Source organism: Nyctibius grandis, chromosome 1 (genome assembly GCF_013368605.1).
Source record: "Nyctibius grandis isolate bNycGra1 chromosome 1, bNycGra1.pri, whole genome shotgun sequence".
NCBI classification, from domain to species: Eukaryota; Metazoa; Chordata; class Aves; order Nyctibiiformes; family Nyctibiidae; genus Nyctibius; species Nyctibius grandis.
This window is the reverse complement of record NC_090658.1, coordinates 85,102,743-85,123,492: the sequence shown is the minus strand read 5'-3', so window position 1 is coordinate 85,123,492 and position 20,750 is coordinate 85,102,743. Positions and strand designations below refer to the sequence as shown.

At 38.6% G+C, this 20,750-nt stretch overlaps 1 protein-coding gene across 4 annotated transcripts in view; it reads right to left on the bottom strand.

The window, feature by feature from the left end:
* Nucleotides 1-3,486: 3,486 nt before the first annotated feature.
* FBXL4 (F-box and leucine rich repeat protein 4) overlaps nucleotides 3,487-20,750 on the bottom strand; it is a 66,477-nt gene continuing 49,213 nt past the window's right edge. For 2 of the 4 annotated variants that reach the window (XM_068398970.1, XM_068398979.1), the window contains exon 9: nucleotides 10,879-12,807. In XM_068398970.1, the coding sequence (XP_068255071.1) occupies nucleotides 12,644-12,807 (164 nt within the window). In that variant the 3' untranslated portion in view covers nucleotides 10,879-12,643. Of the gene's footprint in view, nucleotides 6,652-10,878; nucleotides 12,808-20,309; nucleotides 20,457-20,750 lie in introns of those variants that run through there. The other 2 variants (XR_011048011.1, XM_068398990.1) reach the window with 2 other exon arrangements.

Sequence of the window (20,750 nt, the reverse complement as noted above, 5' to 3'; positions counted from 1 at the left end):
ACTCTTGTATGATACATGCCACAGACCAACTGCATGCACAAAGGTGATCCACCTACTGATGCATGGCACTAAACTCCCCCAGTCCGGAGCCACAGCTGAATAGGGCAGCTCTAGCTGCCAGAGCGCAGGTTCAGTTCCTGCCAACTGAAACATGTAAAAACTGCCTAAGGACTCTATATTTAGGAAAACGCAAAAAGGTGGGTCATTACCCCACCCCCTCGCAACTGACTTCTTGCTATCAGGTGACAGATAGCACCTGGTCATTAGCTGGCGATCATTAATCTCGATCAGCACCTCCTTTCCGAAGTTCTGCCACTTTGAGCAGTCGAGGCACAGATGCGAAAGCCCCCGAGCCTTTTGGAGAGCAGTGGAACACCCATGGATCTATACTTTACCTTGAAAGCTGCTGTAATTCTCTGAAAAGACTGAATTATTTAAAAGTATATATATTAAAAAAATCAGAGCGGCATTGTAGATCTCTAGGTTTGATCAGTACCCACTGTATTTTGCTCTTACAAATCCTTTCTCTTAGCCAATTCAAAGATAATGATTTACTTTTGCATAACATTTAAGTTCTCCATGAATCTCATTAGTACGAGACATAGTAAATATCACCTGATCACAGACAGACGGAAAGTGAATTATAAGTTTAGTCACTCGTCCCCAGGTCACCAGTAGGCACGGCACTGACAACACCATCTGGGGTGCCCACCTGAAGGCTCTGTACCTACTCACCACCTTTTTTTCCCTTCCCCAATCACTTAAAGAAGAGTATCTTATGCTCAACACTGGGTAGCAGTTGCAGAGCTTAAAGAAAAGATGTCTGCTGCAGGAATGAAAGTTATTGCAAAGCATCCTATCAAGCCTATCAATGCATTGTACGGAAAAAAATAAATACATAAATGCTGAAAACAGCACGTCATCACCTTCAATAAACTCTCCCTATGATGGTTGGATAATTCTGCACACAAACCCTTTGCAATTACTAAACAGAAGTGACTGCGAAAACGCAGTAAAGATTTCTCTAAACAGAGATAGCACACAGTAAGTTCTCTAAAGCTCATCCCAAAGCGCACTCATTCTATTTTCAGAATGCCCAATTAAGCAGTTTCACACTCTGGCACTTTGCTGTAGTCACTGCAAGGGAACGGCTGCTCCAGCACCAGCAGCAGCCTGGGAACAGGTGTGGGAAAGCGAGAGCAGACACCAGACCCAACTCTCTGCAGCAGAACCTTGAAGCAAGAATGAGAACTGCTTGCATCAATCACGCTTTCTTAGATGCAACACAACTTTTTATTTCAATTCCCATTTCCATTAGCTCTGAGCTGCTTTTGATACCTTTTAGCAACTGTTAAAATTTTTAGAGAAGGTGCTCTGGATCCTTCTATGAGAGGCCTCTTCTGCTAAACTAACAGCTGCCCAACTTGATACGTTTACTATTGGATACAAGTACTAGAAAAAATAACCAATGTGAAATTGCCAATCCATCTTTCTGTGACATTCAGTGTAGTTTTTAAATATAGATTATTTTGTTCAAGCCCTAAGCTTGTAGCCCATTAACAAGGCTAATTCTAAACATAATTTATCCTTTTTACAAAGGAACGATGTGGACTGTATCACTGGGCTCCAAAAGTACTTGGAGACCTATTGGCCTGAAGTTCGAACTGAAATTGTTTGTGCATTTGCATCCAGAGAGACAGCCATGACCTCATTACCAAAATGCTGCTGCACTTATTTTAACCCTTAAAGGTATCTGGCAGTTCAAAACTGCACGGTCACCGCGTCAGAGCATTTTTATTTCTAGCTCTTCAAAATTGTGAGGGAAAGTGTTACGTTAAAATCTGTTTGTAATAACAAATGCCTGCATTGTATACGATGACATTTGATTCTACCAGTGAATAAGCAATTGCAGCATGCATGCTATCAGATCTACAGTGTTCTGTTTAAATTCAATGAAGATTGTCTATTGCATCTTAAAGTAACAGAGACAAGTTCACATTTTTGAATGTTTTCACAGAACGCTAAACTTTCCTCCCACCCTCTGGCCATATAGCATGTAAAGCTACATGAGCACAGAGAACATGTAACTGCTTTCACTTCCCCAAACAATAATGCGCCCCTGTCAAATAACAATGTAATAAAGAGTATTACAGGCTCTCAGGCATTAAACTCCTGAAATATTTTGAAATGTGGCTTTATCTCCCTGTTTTTCAAACCATTTGCATGATCAGAAGTGCCACACAGAGGAACAGAGACACCTGACTATTTTCAGTTTTATGCGTGAATTTTCAATACTGGGAAAGCAGCGCCGTGGAACAGGTATCTGTCAGAAACAGGGCAGTCAGAAATGACGTCTGAAATTGGAGTTGACACATGTCAAAAGTCATCTGCGTTTTGTCCAAGATGCACAAAAGCCAGGTCCAGTCTCATCCTTACACTTCTCGATAATCAGAAGCACCAGCAGCTGTAAGTTGGTGCTAGAAGATAGTTTTAGCACGTTTGAAACGATACTGGCCTCAGGCAAAGTTGTGATACAAAAGCTGAACGCTTCGGTAGGTGCTAGAGATTGAAAGTCTTAATAAAAGTTTCCTTAAGAGATGCAAGAGAACAACTCAAAGCTTTGTATTTGTTTTATTAGGAGCACTGTCTTGAACAATATCAGCTGCATCTAACACTTAATAAACTTTGTCTAGAAGAAAATGGGCACTGATCAGACCAGCGCAAACTTCTGAACCAACAAACAAACTTTTTAAGATAATTCACAAAAAAAGGAGGACAAAGTCTAGCAAAGCAGTTACTTGTTTCCAGTTCAGTCCCTGGGTTGTTCTGCACAAGCCCAGTCCAACCAATCACCTGTCCCCTTCTGGTTTCCATTTTCAAAGCTGCAGAACTCTGTAACATCTTTGCCCAATTTAGAGTTTATCATATTACTTAAATTCTACAACATTTAAATACAGCTATATCATTACCTATATAATTAAAGGGATTAAGAAATATGTTATGGTAACATAATTTGAGCTAGAGTAGGAAATTATTCTTGAAAGAAACTCAAGAATTTCTAGGAGGTCTCTCTTGGTACATTGTAATCTCCATATTCTGCTTTATATCCCATCTGTCTATATGCATCTGTTGTCTCTTGCTCTGTACTTAGATCACAAACCGTCTCAGGCAGCGAAGCATCTATTTTGTGTAACGCACCTAGTCCCATGTGCTTTCATGGGGCTACAGTAAGCTAAACATTAAACACCACCACACTTTTCTAAAAAAAAAAAAAAAAAAAGTTAGCTCACAAATTTGTATCTAAAAACATCCAGGGTACTTTATTTCAAAATGAACAGTGATAAAAATATGACCAAACTGTTCCTCTGAATACATTGTATTTTGTGTTTTATTTCACTGTTTTTTAAAATGAATGCACAAAAGGTCAACGAATGTAGACAAATCATTTATTTTTGTTTTATTTATTCAATACTTTATGTACACTCAGTATTTTGCAACACAAAGGGAAACAAATTAGTGCAAAGCAAGATAAATATTATAGGTTGAATATATTTTAACACATTTCTGTCATCTCTGAATTAGCAGACACTGACAACTCAGGACATTAATTTCAACTTCTTTATATTGGCAGTAACAGAATAAAACTGTACAACACAGTATTAGGATATTTTAAACGATCCAACTTGTCAGAATAAACCAGGCTTAATTTACCAAATAGAAATAACTGGTGTGTAAACAAGTAATTAACTTTTTAAGATAAAAAGAAACTATCTTTGAGTTAACAATATAAGGCATTAGATGATTTCTTGATAACAGCCCTGAAAAACACATCCATGAACTGCTGCCCCCACCTCCCACGTTTGGGTTTGCTAACCACTGCCTTCACCATGCTCTAAATACGCTCTTACTAGCCTTTCTAATCTAAGCCTTCCAACGTCTGTTGCTCAAAGGACCTCACTTAGGAAATTCACTGAAGCCAGTTAGCACTTGCATGTCCTCGTATGTTCACAGTAGCATTTTATACTTTAGGGCTTGAACCACCATTACGCAGTGAAAATAAACAACCTCAGTTTGGACATCTTTGCCCCACAGTACGGAGATGAACTATCTAAAAGTTAAGGAGCCTTGGAACACAATAAAGAGTGGCTATCCTCATTCATGCTAATTTGAATTAAAACATTTGCACAATCAACCTGCTCCCACCTGGTGCTTGTTATTCTTTTCACTGAAGTTAAATGCCCTTTTCCTTCTGCTGGCTTTAATATCCAACTTGGGAGGGTAAAAAGAAAAAAACAAACCACAAAACTTTTAAGCACTCAACTACTAGCAAACAAAAGGTTTTCTAGTTTTAGCCAAGATATGTTGTAGGAAGCAATCAGATACAGTTCAACCAACAGAGCAAAGAAAGTGGTGGCCTTTGGTGGAAGCAAGGGAAGCTGGGGAGCTAATAGGGAGCACCAAGGGGTAAGCAATCTCTTACTCTGAATCCACACGTGCTATCTGAGCACGTAGTTCAGGAAGCCAGTTTCCAACAGAAGTTTTATGTGGCCTACGTGGACCTCAGCTTCTCCAGAGGTCAGTTCAAGACCTCAATTTAAGATTGATCTCCTGATCTGAACACCCTGTGGAAGAACCTATCTACCCAGAGTGAAAGCACCCTAGGAGACTAGTTTCCTAACTTTATTACCTACCCTAGATATTGAAAATTAGATGATACAAATATCCTCCAGACATAGAAAGTGTGCTTAGAGGTAATTATCCCTTTTGTCCTTCTCAACTTATTATTAAAAAAAGGCATAACTTGCTTCTGGTGCTTACTGGCACAGCACGCATAGAAGAGCCATTTACAGATAGTGTCTGGAACTGTTCCCTCTATTGCTGCCCTTCCACCTTTTATAGAAATTAGTCCCTTTACAAGGTAACGCAGTAGGAGTTTGTTGTAACATTACTCAAACTCCTATTGTTGCAGCAGAAAATGGAGTGTACTATTAAATCATAAATACAGTGCAAGTATTTTGTTGCCTGTTATTTGAGGGACCTATTATTTTTCAATGAATCCAGGTGCTGGGTTCAGGTATTTAAATTTGAAGGTCTGGAGATGCCATTCCTTCTCATCTGCACATAGGAATAAATGTGAGCAGGAAACTTCCCCAGGCAATTCACGCACCTCACTTGCAGAGATCAGGCCAGTCTTGACACACCTCAACTCCACTATCCACCTGGATAAGGAGATGAATGCAAAATGCCACAAGATGCTGAAGAGCTGTAGTGGCTTTATGCTCACTAGGAAGAAGCAGAATGAGACCACCACATCGATTTCACTAAGGTGCTCAAGGGACAGATGGTAATTAGGACTTGTCTCTATGTGAAAGTTGAACCAGAAAGTGCAAGGTCCCCCTGTGAACACACCAATTCCTGGTTATTTTAATTCACTTTCAGTAACTATTCCAAAATAACTCCAAGCATAGACTAGTCATTAGTTTCCAAATCACAACCAAACCAGCTATTTTTAATTTGCCTCTGTTAGTTTCAGAACAGTGTATAAGTGCAGAAATCCGTGCCACTGCCCTGAAGAAAATAAACCTAAAGAGACCAAGGTCTGATATGGAGAACCCATCTCCTGATGGCGAGCATAGGACTGTACCACCCAACAGCTCTTGACAATGGTGTAATAGCAAATAAATACACAAAAGACAGGAAATCACCACAATTATACACAGCATCTCCCTAAAATGCTCAGGCAGTTCAATGTTCCATAAACTTTGTCCTCTTTTTTCACCTGAATTCAAATTTTCGTGTTTTGACACTATGAACAGTTAGCCACTATACTCAGTCTCCAGTAGAGTAAGCAGAAACAAATGGCACCTATGACCATGGGGTCATCCCAATTATTATAAGATCTGTGTAAAAAAATACTAAAAATATGCAAACTAAACCGTTCCTAATGTATTACGGACAACTCAGTCTCTAAACAGAAACTATTGTCAGTACCCAAAAACAGGGATATTTATCTTAGTCCTTGGTCTAACTTTCAGACTGACAATAATACTCCTGTAAACTAATCATGTCTGTTGTACATTACATAACTGTATGTCAAAAACATCACCAAAATTTTAACAAGTTACATATAGATTTTCCTACTAACCTAAACCAAGAAAAATGTGTTGTTTTTTTTAATTTTAAAAGAAGTAAGGCAAATGAACAAGATTTTTGTGACTGTTCTCAACACTGCAAGTTTCTTAAGATAGGTATTATTTCTTTTTCCCTTCCCTACCATCTTCAGCAATCAGTACACTGAAGCAAACAGAACAGCCAAAGGACAAGTCTCAGATCACAGAACCACAGCATGGTTAAAGGTTGGAAGGGACCTCTGGAAGTCATCAAGTCCAGCCCCTCCCTGCTCAAGCAGGGCCACCCAGAGCTGGTTGCCCAGGACCATGTCCTGACAGCTTTTGAGTATCTCTGAGGATGGAGACTCCACAACCTCCCTCTGCCAGGGCTTGGTCACCCTTACCATAAAATGTGTCATCTTGTGTTCAGCTGGAGTCTCCCGTGTTTCAGTTTGTGCCCATTGCCTCTTATCCTGTCTGTGGGCAACACTGAGAAGAAACTGGCTCCGTCTTCTTCATTCCCCTCCTCCATCAGGTATTCCTATACATTGATAAGATTTCTCTTGATCATTCTCTTCTCCAGAGCCTTCTCTTTACCATTTTTATCCCAAAACTGCAGTTTATATGTCCTCAAAAAAGGACCAATTGCAAAAATCCTAAGCAATTAAGTCTTACATGTGTCTGTGTGCATGCACAAAATAATTTCAGTGTTTAACAAAAAGTGCAGCTGGGCAGTGGTAGGTGAAGAAAAAATATTTTTATGTAGTTCATAAACATGAAACAGAGACATCAGAATCACAGAATCAACCAGGTTGGAAGAGACCTCTGGGATCATCGAGTCCAACCATTGCCCTGACACCACCATGTCAACTAGACAATGGCACTAAGTGCCATGTCCAGTAAACACATCCAGAGATGGTGACTCCACCACCTCCCTGGGCAGCCCGTTCCAACGTCTAAATTATGTCTAAATGTCAGGAATTACTGCACAAGCATGTGTATGAAAGGTCGATATTAAGAGCACCTAAATGCTAAATCTTGACTTAGAAGTATGAGCATGTGAAATTAAATGGGAAACTAGATTTCTGGGAAAGATAAGAGCTGATCTAGAATAATGCACTTACTTTCCTCCCATCTATAAATAGCTCTGGCCACCCTTTCATGAGTTTCCAGATAAATCTGGATAAGTCCCCTTTGTTTATTTTCTCAACTTTCTTGACATTTGCATTTCTTCAGTATCCAAGGAAAAGAACTTTCAAACAGTTGAGGTTTTTTTTTTTTTATTTGCTTGTTTTTAGAAAAGGGGAACAAAACATGCAAGAGAGAAACTTCAGTCCTCACAAAGGATCCCCTCCAATTTAGGATGTCTGTCCTAACTGTGCCATTTATCATTCTTAAATGAAAACAAGCCAGGGAGAAACTAGAGCTATATAACTCAAACTAGAATAACAGTACTTAGTCCATTAGCTAAAAAGGAAAATCTCACCACTGCCTGCTACTACTGAGGCTGAATCTTCTCAGAAAGAGCCACCTCTTCTCAGAAAGAGGGCCTCGAGGCCCTTCTTTGAAGGTCAAGAGGATCTGTAACACACAAGACTCATGACTCAGCCCTTCTTAAGGTCAGTTATCACAACCTGTCACATGCCTGGTAATATTTAATAAAGAGCCCTTCTTGGATTTCATTGTCAAGTCAGAAATCTAAAATCACAGAAATCATCATCTCCGTGAAGGACAAACGCCTTCATTTGGGAAAAAATGTTGACTGTGTCTAACACAGCATGTACAGATGTATTAAACCAGGAATTTCTAGCCTAGTAATGTCAAAAGCTACAACTTACGGAATCATTGCAAAAGAGTAATAATGAACCTGTAAATCAATATATAAAGTCACCCCCACACTCCATATAATAAAATGCCACATTTTATCTAGTTATTTTAAATTTAGTAGTCTTGCAGATGTGACGTGGGAAACATATCCCGTAAGATGCAATAAGTACACACAGTAAGAACCAGGACTAAACATACAATTTTTGCAAATGCACAGTGGGTAACATTTTTGGTGACAGGAGAGCAGTTAAACTAGTCATAGCCTTAATTATAGCAATATGAAAGATCATCAAAATAGCTGCAATACATTAATTACGTTTCCCCATTAATTTCATGCATTTACAGAATTATACATACAGCCAGTCAGGTACGTGAGATATCAGAACAAGGAAAGGGGATGCATTTCCACCCAAAAAAAAAAAAAAAAAAAAAAAAGACATACCACAGGTATTGGCAAGGGACTCGGGGGCAGAAGTAGATCCTGGCATTTAAAACACTGACTTTTCAAGTTGTCAGCATCTGTTTAATTTGCTTCTTTCTGGATGGATTTTGGAGGGTTTTTTTGATTTGGGGATGGACATTGTTCCAGTCTTGGCTTTTGCTATTCCCAGACAGGCAGTACAGTGCCAGATGGAATTAATCTCAGTTTAGTATTCTAAAGCCAAGTATCTAACCTGAGCTAAATCACAGCTTCCAGAGTCTCCAGAGAGGCTCTCCAGAACATGATTCATTCTACTTTCCTTAAATATCTATCTTAGGAGGAGATTAATAGCTCTCTAGAGGTGCCCAGATTCCTCCCTTAAACTACATGTCTAACTTTCAGAGAGCTAACATTCAGTGAGATGAATTCTACTCACTGTGTACCATGATTACTGGACATCATCTATCTGGAAAAGTTGGCATGAGAGCTCCAAGGAAAGAATCACGCAGTAAATACAAGGATCTTTTTTTTTTTTTTTGGTCTGAAATTTGGACCTCCAAGTACATGGGGATTATAAGGTCCAAATTCTTACACAAAACTGTTCTTCCATGTAAGTCCTGCTCACTAATGTACTTAATCGTGTGCATAATTTAAACAACAGAAACCCCATCCATTTGCATAGAGCCATCTAGCCAGACAGCTCAGAATTATGAATACAAGTAAGTACACTATTGAATTGAAGCCTTCAAGGGTTGGGAAGATGCTTTAAACGGTAAAATTATCATATTAATTTTTAAAATGACCAAAAGAATGATGTATCTACCTACACCCCATCCCACACCAATTTCATACAGATAGTACAAAAGCACCCCTTTAGTTTAAGAACATGAGTACTTCAGAGAAGCCTCTTTTTTTTTGACATGTTAGCAATGGTCTTTTAACATCTGTTGCCAAAGCACATCTTTTACAATGCTTCAGAAAGACAGATAAGATCAAAGGACAAGATAAAAAAAAAGGAATATCCTTAAAAGCAGAGTTTAGATAACATGACTGAGGGACGGTCTAGTGTTGGAGATGATGACCCAATGCCAGAATGATTAAATTCCTCCAACTAAGGAATTGCCATCATTCATGTTGGATTAAATGAAACTAGAAGAAATTTCCCTCTACATGACTGCTTCACAAGGAGACAGTCCACAGTAGTTATCGGACTTCGCATTCACACTCTACCATACCCTGTAATACCTTTCGTGTGTAGACAAACCAAAAGGCACTTCGGCAAAGCAACACAGGAAATCCAGCATACCTCCTGCCCAGGCTTTTCCTGCTGCATGAGTGGAGAGGAACTCAGTCTCCAGGTACAGTAAAACAGCAGCTGAAAACAGAACTGCTACGAAACATCTTTTGCTATTCATTCACTTCACAAAAGTAATTCCTACAGGAAAAACTTTGAGATTTATAAACGTGTATAAATACGTACACACATACAAAAAAATTTTCATATGTACACAGACATATGTGTGTATATATTTTATTTATACATACATACATACAAATAAGCATACACACATAAGTATAAAGTAGCAGAACTAAAAAGACAGTGATCTATTCTTGCTTCTTTGTGATGCATAAGGAAGATCTAAAAGCATGTTGTTTTCTTTATCCTGGAAATATCAGAAATGTCAAGTCTGGTCTATCCTCTCTTTGCTGGAAGACTTCTTGTACGTAATAAAGCCATAGTGAAAAGAGCTTCTTACCCGCTGATTGGGTTAAAGTCTACAATTATAGATGGAAGTTTTTCCCAATTATCTCTCAACTATTTGAATTAATGATGTGTTAGCAATAGCTAAGTTTTAAATAGTCCAAATAAAAAGCAGACTTCAATTTATCTTTCAAGTGACAATAGAGAACTCCCAACAAAACCAATTTCAAACAGAAGGCACAACATAAGAAAAAAAATCCTTTAGTATGAAAAAACGTCAATTTAAATCTCCTTTATACTACCTAAAAAGCAATAGAGAATGAAATCCTTTACACATACATGATTACAAAAACACTTATTTGATTCACTGATGTTGTAGAAGTGAAACTGTATTATTTAACAAGTTTACCAGTTTGAAGGCACAATGGCTATCACTTCATCCACATCCCATTCTATTTACAGTGAAAAACAAACAAGAAGGATCTCTAAGAAAAAAAGGAGATACACAGATGCACCCTGAGAAGTAAAATTTCACAACAAAAACATTTGTTTTGAAATACTGTTCTTTGTAAACTCCCATTACCTGAACCTGTGTTCTCCTATAACTACAACAATAATGTTTAATACTCGATTACAATGAAAAATATTACTTGTAGATTAAAAAAAAGTTAAAAGTTAAGTTCCCAGAAAAATAAATCAACCCAACCTGACTGAAAGAAATGAGGTCTCAGACAGAATCACATCAAAGCTGACATCTGTCAGTGTGGAAAAAAAAGTAAATCAATCTAAAGATCTCTAACAATGTCCAGTTTTCTAAAAAAAAAAAAAAAAAAAAAAAAGGAATGGCATACTCTAGTTGGAAATCCCATAGTGCCATCTGTGTGGAGGAAAAATCAGAAAGCCAACTGTGCACGCCCTTCTTTAGATCTGGAATTCCCAAAAGATTCTGTAAAATTTAAAAATCTGAAGAAAAAGGTCTTTCTATAAAATCAGATAATTGTTCTGTAGCTGTTTCATGACATGGTTTATAAAGTATTGGCACCAGCACAAAGAGTTCAAAGCGTTCATTCAGGAGTCACAGAGATCGTCAAATCTTTAATGATTCGTAGCAGTCCTCTAGTAGTGGTCGGTTATTTACTGCATAAACTGAAGTATTCTTTGCCAGTGATCTTCAGTGCAATAACGTACTTCTGCCAGACAAAATACTTTTCTTCTTATTCCAGTAGGTAGTGTCATCAGTACAAGAACAGTGGAACCAACACACAATGACAAGCTATATTTCATGGTCCGTATTCATCAACGATGGCTAAAAAGGTAAAATTCTAAACTAAAGCTGTACATAGCAACATACTCTAGCAGTGGTATGCAAGGAAAAAACAAAAAAAAAAGAAAAACTTCCTTGAATGAAGTGCAAAAGGAAGAAACCTCTAGAATTTGTCCATCAACAGTCTTCCTTCTCCAGAGGCTGAACAGTGTTAAAGAGAGAGAGTGCAACAATATTTTGAGTGACCATTTCTTGGATAAACAAAAAAACCCCCAAAACCAAAACAAATCCATTACTGAGGTTTGGTGATTATTAAATCACATTGCCCTTGTTTCAAACCCACTATACTGATATTTGTTTTTACACTTGACAGTAGATTTGATGTCAGTGCAAGGGACAGTTGCTAATGCATTACCCTAAGTTCTATTTTTTATGATACTCTGCATGACAACCAGATGTATCACAAATCAAGCCTTGACCGTAACAGAAATTTGAAAAGAAAATTGCTCTAGAGTTTTCTACACATTACCAGTTACAATACTAAATACCTGGCTCAAACTTTATCTCCAATACCAAGAAGCAGCTGGCAATTTTCTCTTTCGTTTCTGCTCTAAGTTCAGGTAGAACATTCTTACATTTATCTGTTGTGTCACTTAGGCCAGACTGTAAAACATCACTACATCTATTTCACATGGAGGAAGGGAGAAAAATGTATCAGATACAACTCATTGCCAAAAAAATGAAGAAGACAAAGTGTCTTTTCAATCTATTCTTATACAAGCTTAAGCAGGTTTTCAAACAACTAATTATAGGCCACATCACAACGTCTTATGCTGCAGGCCAAACCAGAATGCTACAGTATCTGTGTATGTATATACAAATACCACCGTATACATTTATATATACACAAGCACATATACATAAAAAGGAAGCACCCATCTTTTCCTCACTGCTAAATACTGAACTTCTGCTTTCACCTGAATATTAACATAGTTTATTGTGTGTAACACCCTATAAAGGGACATTTAAGAAGAGGTTTTTCATTTTCTTCTCATAAAAGCCACACATATGGCTGGTATTTAAAAAACATGCAGTGCCACCAATTAACACAGAGTAAAACAATTCTTAGGTACAATATCAACTCTTTAAGAAATGCATAATATATTTAAATGTATTTTACCCATTTGTGTAGATAATTAATACTTTCCACTACTTCCACTTTCCACTATAGAGGTTTTATAGTCTTCTTAAAAAACGTCAGCACAAATTCACAGGAAAGGACTCTGTCAAACAAATTCCACAGCAGCATATGTAGTGAGTCACTGGGTGAAACTCTTTTTTATGAACACATTAGGAAAGTTGGCATTCAGTTCTAGGACAACTCTATTATCAATCTGTGAACAGAAGGACACATCAAGTAAAGAAAGATCTTTACAAGACTCCAGCAATTTTCTTAAAGATGCGGGGCTTACCATCCTCGTCCCTGTTCAAAAACAAAAAAAGAAACAAAACAAATTGCAAAGTTACTGAGAATAGTCTTTTTCTTTTAAAGCTGCTAATACTGTGTCATGAAAAAAATGCTACTAGAGCAATTTTTATTTAGGTTGTTTCAATTAGATTTCAAATTAAAAGCTTCTCAGAGACAGTGCAGAATTTTTACCTTTAAGCAGCCTATTGTATTTTCTTAACTGCTTAAGTCAGTCCAGAATTTTTTATTGGGGGGCAACTTTACAGCTTCAGGGGGAATCTCTAGCTACAGAAGCCAAGAACCCAAAGCCACAAGACCTCCCAGGGACCAGATGCTGGGCTTTGGCAGCACTCATGTTCTCATGACTCTCCTGCTGACTGCGCTGACCAGCACAACACAAGAGCTGTTGTGGGCTACTGCAATTCCAAACACATCAGCAAGGCTTCTAGGACTCTAGAGTGAGTGTGGGTATTACGCACATGCAGGGGCAGTTGTTCAAGAAACTACCAATCATACCTATATTACACTAACTGTAATACAAAACACACTATTTACCCCTGCTAAAAACATGACCACAGTGACTGAACTCCCAAGTGTCACATAGGATCAGATCAAGCACGTGATTCAGTCAGAAATCAAACAGATGTTTACAAGCACGTATCCACACACCCATTATAGGTGATGGAAATCCAGTCAGTACAGCCAATGGTGCTTAGCACATGATTCAGCTGAGTAGGCACTGGGGTACGATTCAGTTGCCTGAAGTGCCTAGTGCCCCTTGGGGTTCCTTACACCGTGCAGGACATCCACACAGAGCTGACAGACAGGACACTGGGCCCAGAGGAAGACATCCATGCCTTACTGGAACAGCTGGAAGTCACGCAGGTTACTCTGGGCATATGAGCCAAGCCTGGACATCTACAGAGGGCTAAATTGCTCATAAAGCTCTCCGGGCTCTAAAGAGTTCATACATCCAACATGACTGCAGACACCTACCAGTGGACACTTCAACTTACACAGCTCCATCTTGAGCTGAACTGCACCCCAAAAAGCCATCTAGTGTCCAGGATCTTGTCTATGGCCAGGGCTAATAATTCTTAATTAAAAAAAAAAAAAGAAGAAGAAAAAGCAATAAAAAAAAAGGCAAAAAAAAAGGCAAAAAAAAAGGCAAAAAAAAAGGCAAAAAAAAAGGCAAGAGCAGATTTTTAAAGCAGCTTTTCACCGCTGGATCTTCTCAACTGCCAAAAATTATCAATTTAGGGATTTCTGAAGCTACCTTTCATGAATGCTACTACTTTTCTGAACTTCTTTATACTTATGGCCCCTTTACGTGAGTTCTACAGTTTAACTATATAATGTTAAAAAAAAAAAGAAAAAAAATCAGCCTTAAACCCACTGCCTATTAATTGCAATAATTAAGGGGCAATGAATCATAAAGAAGCAGTGAGAGATTATACCCAGTTCACTACTTCCACATCATTTATAATCCTACAGACATCTGTTCCCTCAAGGCTGCCTGTTTTCCAGACTCTTGCATCTCAGATGACCCCTGTTGTCTTGTTTCTGCACTAATTTAGTACTTTTGAAACTGGATGACCAGAACTATATAGTGCACTGAGCACTAAGTCAGTAACTGTATAATGAGGTCTTACAGTGTTTTCTCCATTTATTTCCTAAGAAATCCTAACCTTCTCTTTGCCCATTAGAATGACGCTGAGCAATGAGCTGACGTTTTCTAAAAACTGCCCACAGGATCTCCTTCCTACAAAACGGTAACTAATATAAAGCCACCCCCCCATATGCTTAATTAATGTTATGTTTGCATTTGATGGAACAGTTTTCCTCCTGCTTTATCATCTGTTTACTAAGTATCGTAAGATCATTCTGCAATTTTTCACTGTGAAGTTCTTCAGCTTAAGATTTTTCTACCCTGAATAGCTGTGCATTACCCTCTGGTATAGCATTATTCACCCCTTTGCCTGGATTACTTAAGCAGATCAGTACAGACCCTTGGTGACCACAGCAGTGATGTAACTTCATTGTGAAAAGAGATGATACATTCTTGTCCTGTTGTCTTTGAAACACTCATAACCCAGAAGAAGAACAGCTGAGTTACAAAAGCAGAACAACCTTGGCTAAAGCTTTTGAAAATCCAGTCCTCTATGGACTGGATCAGAGCCCATCTTCACCAAGAACTCCAAGGAATTCTGAAAGACTGGAGAGGCACAACTATACCCTCCTCACAGGGATGCAGCTCTTCTTCAAAATATCATGATGGCCTTCATGTCCACTGACTGACTGACTTCCTTATGGCTGCAACTGGTTTACACAGAGCAAAAGATAATCTTACTGTTTTGTAGCTTCTAACCTGCATCCTTTACAGAAGATTGTGCCACGTTTGTAACCCTTCACTCCTCTAGTGCTGAGGCTGATTTATGTGGCAGATCACACACCAGAAATAAGATTTCCACAGCCCTGTATTTCAGCTCATTTAGAACCGCTGCATAAATACCATTTAGTCCTAACAATTTATTATTGTTCAATGTATTGATTTGTTCAAAAGCTTTCCGTATTGGCATTCCAATTTAAGGCAGCTTTCAGGGCTAATCTCCTGGAAAGAACGGCTCTGATGTAGCAGCCTACTTGATCCTCCTTGCCATGAACACTAACGGACAGACAACAGTTGTCCTGCAATGGCCTTCTTGTATCTGAATGACCCTTCAACTTGAGTATCTACCAACCTCAGTAGCTCTCCTGTAAACTACTTCTAACATATCCGAAATACAGTTTTAGCATTTACCTATAGCCAATGGTTCCTTAATACCTTATACTGCCTTACTGCAATCTTGTTTCACTTTCTGGACTTCATCTTCCTATTTTTCTTCTCTGAACAGGATTCATTTCCAGAAAGATGCCTCTGTTTTTAGCAGTCTCCTGTACTCTTCTGCGTAAGCAAGGGGGTATCGAAGGGTGGTCTTCACTTCTTCTATGGGACACATCATCCAACATCACCTGAAAACTGTCTTTGCTATCATGCCCCCAAATTTTACCTCACCTACATGGAGGTAATCAAAGCTTGTCATTATTATTGTGATTTTTAACTCCCTTATCATTATATGATAACTGTCACCACAACTGTCTGATGGTTGATGTAACAGTCCCTATGGCCATACACAGAAATTCTGTAATACGCTTCAGCCATTCACTTCATTTGACCATAAATTTTACCATAGTACCACTATCCTACCATCATGATCTGCCCTACCATTCCAACTGAAACTCTAGGAACAACACATTACGCTACTTAGCTTTTTTCCACCAAGCCTTAAAATTGCTACTGCATCAGCACTTTCATTTAAAACCAGTCTCATTTACGCATCACAGCTTTTACGCTTCAAGATCCAAATGTGTGTTTCTACAAAACTGCTAGATCTAGATGCCTAGCCACAGATTTTTTGTGTACGATGTTCTTCGTTCCTTCCTACCTGAACTTTGACAGCTCTCCTACCATTTCATCTAAGACTAAGATTTTTAACAGACTGTAACTAAGTAGGCCATCCTAAATTGCATGCTTTACTGCACCTGTTTCTTTTTTCCTCCTCAGACTTGAAATTTTATGTTAGGAAATGCCTTTTTTTTAAAAGCTAAAAAATCCAGCAATCTGTTTGGGGTTTGGTTATTCACGCCACGGGATAAACATCTGCAGTCTTACTTTTATTTATACAATGTACAATTAGTGATGTATCTGTCTTAAAAGCACATTTAAAAGCATTTCAGAAGTGTAATACAGCACATTTTCCTTTGCTTTTGAAAGACTGACAAATGTATCCTGCTAGTTACCTATATAGTACATTTTTCTAGAGTTTGGAGGCTTTTGGACCTTTGTTATTTACTAGAACTTTTCCTATATGGACTAATTGGCCTTTTCTCAGAATAAATACATAATCGGTATATTAAAATCTGCTATTTAATTTTGTTTTTCAGTCTATTCTCTGGAAAAATTCTCTGGTATTGTCTTTGTAAAAGGCACTTCTGAGTGATGATTTCTTTGCTAGAACAATCATGTTTACTAGCTGTAAATTATTTCATTTATATCTATCTTATCCCCAAGTCTTCAAATTCTAGAGCTGTTCAGAAGACCTGTGTATGATGGCTACAAAAATTGCCAGAACCCCAGTTTCTAGGGCAAGGGATACTACTACACACCAAATAATATTTAAGAGTAGAGACCCTGAAAACAACTAGCACTGTTCCCTCAAATGTTCTTACTTTTCCTTTCCTCCCCTAGACCAGCCGGATTAGACGTTTATTCTTTATATTTTATTTAACTTATTGCACACAACTCAAATTCAAAATTCTAACGTGGTACACATTTTCATGTTTGAATTGACTAACTACGTATTCATGCTCTCAAGATAAAGCTGAAAATTTTGACAGCTGGCAAGGGGGCAGTTGGGTTTTCTGCTGCTCAGGAAGGTGTGGGAAGTGTTGGTATGTAGACAGGAATACATGAATTTTGCGGTAACAAGGGTGTCTACTTTTCATTACTCTTTTTGTGCAGGACAGAGGCACTCAGGACTTTTGGGGAGCGAGGTTAAGATGACACGTTCTTAATCCTTGACAGCAGCTGGCAGCCCCACAGCAACAGAATTAAGCAGCTGATACAATGTACAAGAAAAGCTTTTTGGCACTGCCAATTCAGGTTGTCATCTGACTTGTCACATTGCTCAATGCTGATCACAGTTTGAAGACTAGTTTTTAACTACAGGTCTAGAGGTGTCCACTTAACTTTTGATAGCACTGGATGAGGTATTCCATCGCTACAGAATTGTCAGATGACCACAGCTGGATCATTCCACTGCAAGGTGGAAACCCACCACATCAGTCAGTGGAAAGGATGTGGGCAGAGAAGGAAATGATACTGGTAAGCAGGCAGCTCAGTATGCAATGGGTAAAAGAAAGCTTAGTACTAAAACTTCAAGAAGCACGCCCTCGCGTACTCAGTGACACACTTACGTCATGCTTCCTCTTTCAAACTGTCTTATAATACAGCAGATATGGATCCCACTCATGAGTTATTTTTTTAAACAGAAATTTACTTTCTGAAGTATGTTTTATGCACCACAAACACAGCCACCCATCAAACAATGCTTTACACGGGCCATTAATTTTATGCTGCCCTTGAAAACTGGCAATTTTCATCTTCTGCGAAGTCCTCTGATTCTGTAACAAGGGAATTGCCAAACAACAATGGAGAGACTAAGGAAAGGACAGATGGGTAGCAAGCTGCAGGAGCTACCACCTGAAAACAGCATCCAGGGTATATGCAACAGGCATTTTGTGACACTTAAATGAATGACACACAGTTGAGCAAGATTTCTTTCAGAGGCTTAGACTCCTCCAGTCCTGAAGCTACTGTGGTGATAAATAATCTATAACTGAAACAAGAAGTTTTGCCTGACGAGTTCATAAGTTCTAGCAACTGGAGAGAGAAACCAGTATAGTATCATTAATGCTGGCGACTGCAGTGCAAGGTAAGACATTCTGATCCCTACTTAGTGCCTGTACATAGCAAAAAACCTCAAGCTTTTACACAGCTTTGTGAAGCAAAAGAAGTTCCCTTATAGCGTGCACTGCTAACCTAGCAGCAATATTTCTACACCCTTCACAATGCACGTATAAGCCAGACATTACTGTACTTGGGAGATGACAAATGATATAATAAGAGTACCTCTTGTTCACGCACATCACAGAGAAAACCCACTGTTCAAGGTTACTGTTGCAAAGCTGAACACTGACCTCAGGCCTCTAACAGCTTCAGACCTGTTGTCACACTTCTTCAAAAGGACAAAAACATACTAAGCATTTGTATAGCTTATAGTAACAGGATGGCCCTACATCAGCCGCCAAAAGTTAGAGCACGTACAGAGATTTATGACTTCCTTGGTACTCCTGCACTGTGAGACACTAGCTCTTTAGTTCAGGCAACAGAGACTTCTGTACTTGCATGGGAACACCTGGCAACTCTACCTCCAGATGACCTGACGTGGTTCTACTTGACAACTTTTTCTTTTAACCACAGACTGTAATGGTTCCCATATTCAGACAAAGAAATGAACACAGTTTCCCTGCTGTTGCCAAAAAGGCCGGGTAACTCCTTCACATATATCATATCACCTTGTACTGACTCACTTACAGCAGAAGACAACCTTCTCCCCCTCACTATGTATTCCTCTGAAGGAAGAAAGCGAGGTGTGGAAGGTGGATATGAAGGTTTTTGGTAAAATCTTGCAGATAATTCAACTGGATATCCTCTGGAGAGCACCCATCTGAACCCAACATGCAGTCTCACTGGGAAAGGTTGACTACAAATCCACTTGACTCAGGAATACTGGTAAAGCACCGAGGGACCAGAACAAATTCCTTTTCCACGTTCACACATTATTTTTCCACAAAAACATCAATAAGATGTGAAACTGAACGCAAACATGAATTCAAATGCTAAAGAAGTGTGGCAACAAACCTTCCCTGCCGGCAGAGAGGCAACAGAAGTAGCAGGCTATCTGTAGGCTCAACACAGCCAAACTATTCATCGGGCAGCCCCTGGTGCAGTGAAAAGGTCAGACCACTCTGTGGGCAGACACAATGCCATTGTAACAGAAATGCATGCAAGTGGGTGGTCAGGAGAACATACGTGTCTATGAAAGATTTCATTCACTATGCAGTTTGGAAATTTTTCATGTCTGAATAGGGAAATGTGCCCTTGATAATCTAGCTACAAAACAGATTTCCTTGAGGACACGCAAAACACATTACCTCCTGTGGACAAATACATCAAGTCTCCACCATTTGTACTAGGTGGAGGTAAGTTTTTATCTGTTCATCCTCCTTTCACATGTTGGTCAGAAGGCAACTTTCTCAATCAGAGATGAGTAAAACCATATTTCATGGTAGAAGAGTGTACTAGCTATACTGGAGTGACAACCTGAAGCTATAGGGCAAATTTTTTGTAATGAGAAATGTTAAATGCTGATAGCCTTAAACTTGCTTGAAACATTGAATTCAAGTTGAGGGCTCTCAGTTCTTTCCAGCATCTCTCTCAACCTAAATATAACATTTTCACTAATATTGTTAAATATTAAAAAGACGCAGTGCAGCTATTTTCTTCCCTTTAATTTAAATCTTCCTTTTTTAACTAATCCTGTGAAAATAAGTCAGTAAAAGCATGAAGAAATTTCTCCCACCTTGATGTCACAAATATCCCTGCTGTCCTACGTTATTTTAAAAAGAAAACCTCATATTCTACCACAAAAAATAAATTCAGTATCATGCAAAACTACATTTCTCAAAGTCCTTATCCAAGAGTCCAAAGTATATTTACTTTAGATTTCTAAAAATACTTTTTAACTATAGAAGCTGCAGAGGATTAGAACTCTAAGATTTCCTATGCTTATTGCCCCTCATCACATCCTTCCCACCTTAGCAGAAAGTCCATTTTAAGTTTTGCTGTTAATTACCTTTTCCTCTTTAATGAGTCAAATTCACTTCCTGGTAAAAGTGACAAATTCAATTGGTGGACTTGGTAGCGTTAGATTAACGTTTGGACTTGATCTTAAAGGTCCTTTCCAACCAAAATGATTCTATGATAATATTGCTTGGTGTATCTGTATTGCGTAAAAGCACAAATCTGTTAATTGATCACAGACTCGCACTATAAATATACTTTGTCACACTTCACAGAAATAAAAGAACAAACAAAAGCAGGAAGAAGGAGGAGAAATTGGATCTTCTGACAGTCAAAAGATAAAGATATCAGTTTAAAAACCTAATGGTCATGAAACTAAAATTTACTGGAAAAATCTTGCACCTAAATCTCAGTTTAAGGAATTCACACCAGGCAGTCAAATTACATGGCTGGTATAAATCCACTGGATTCTAAGTCAGAAACTCACTGCAGT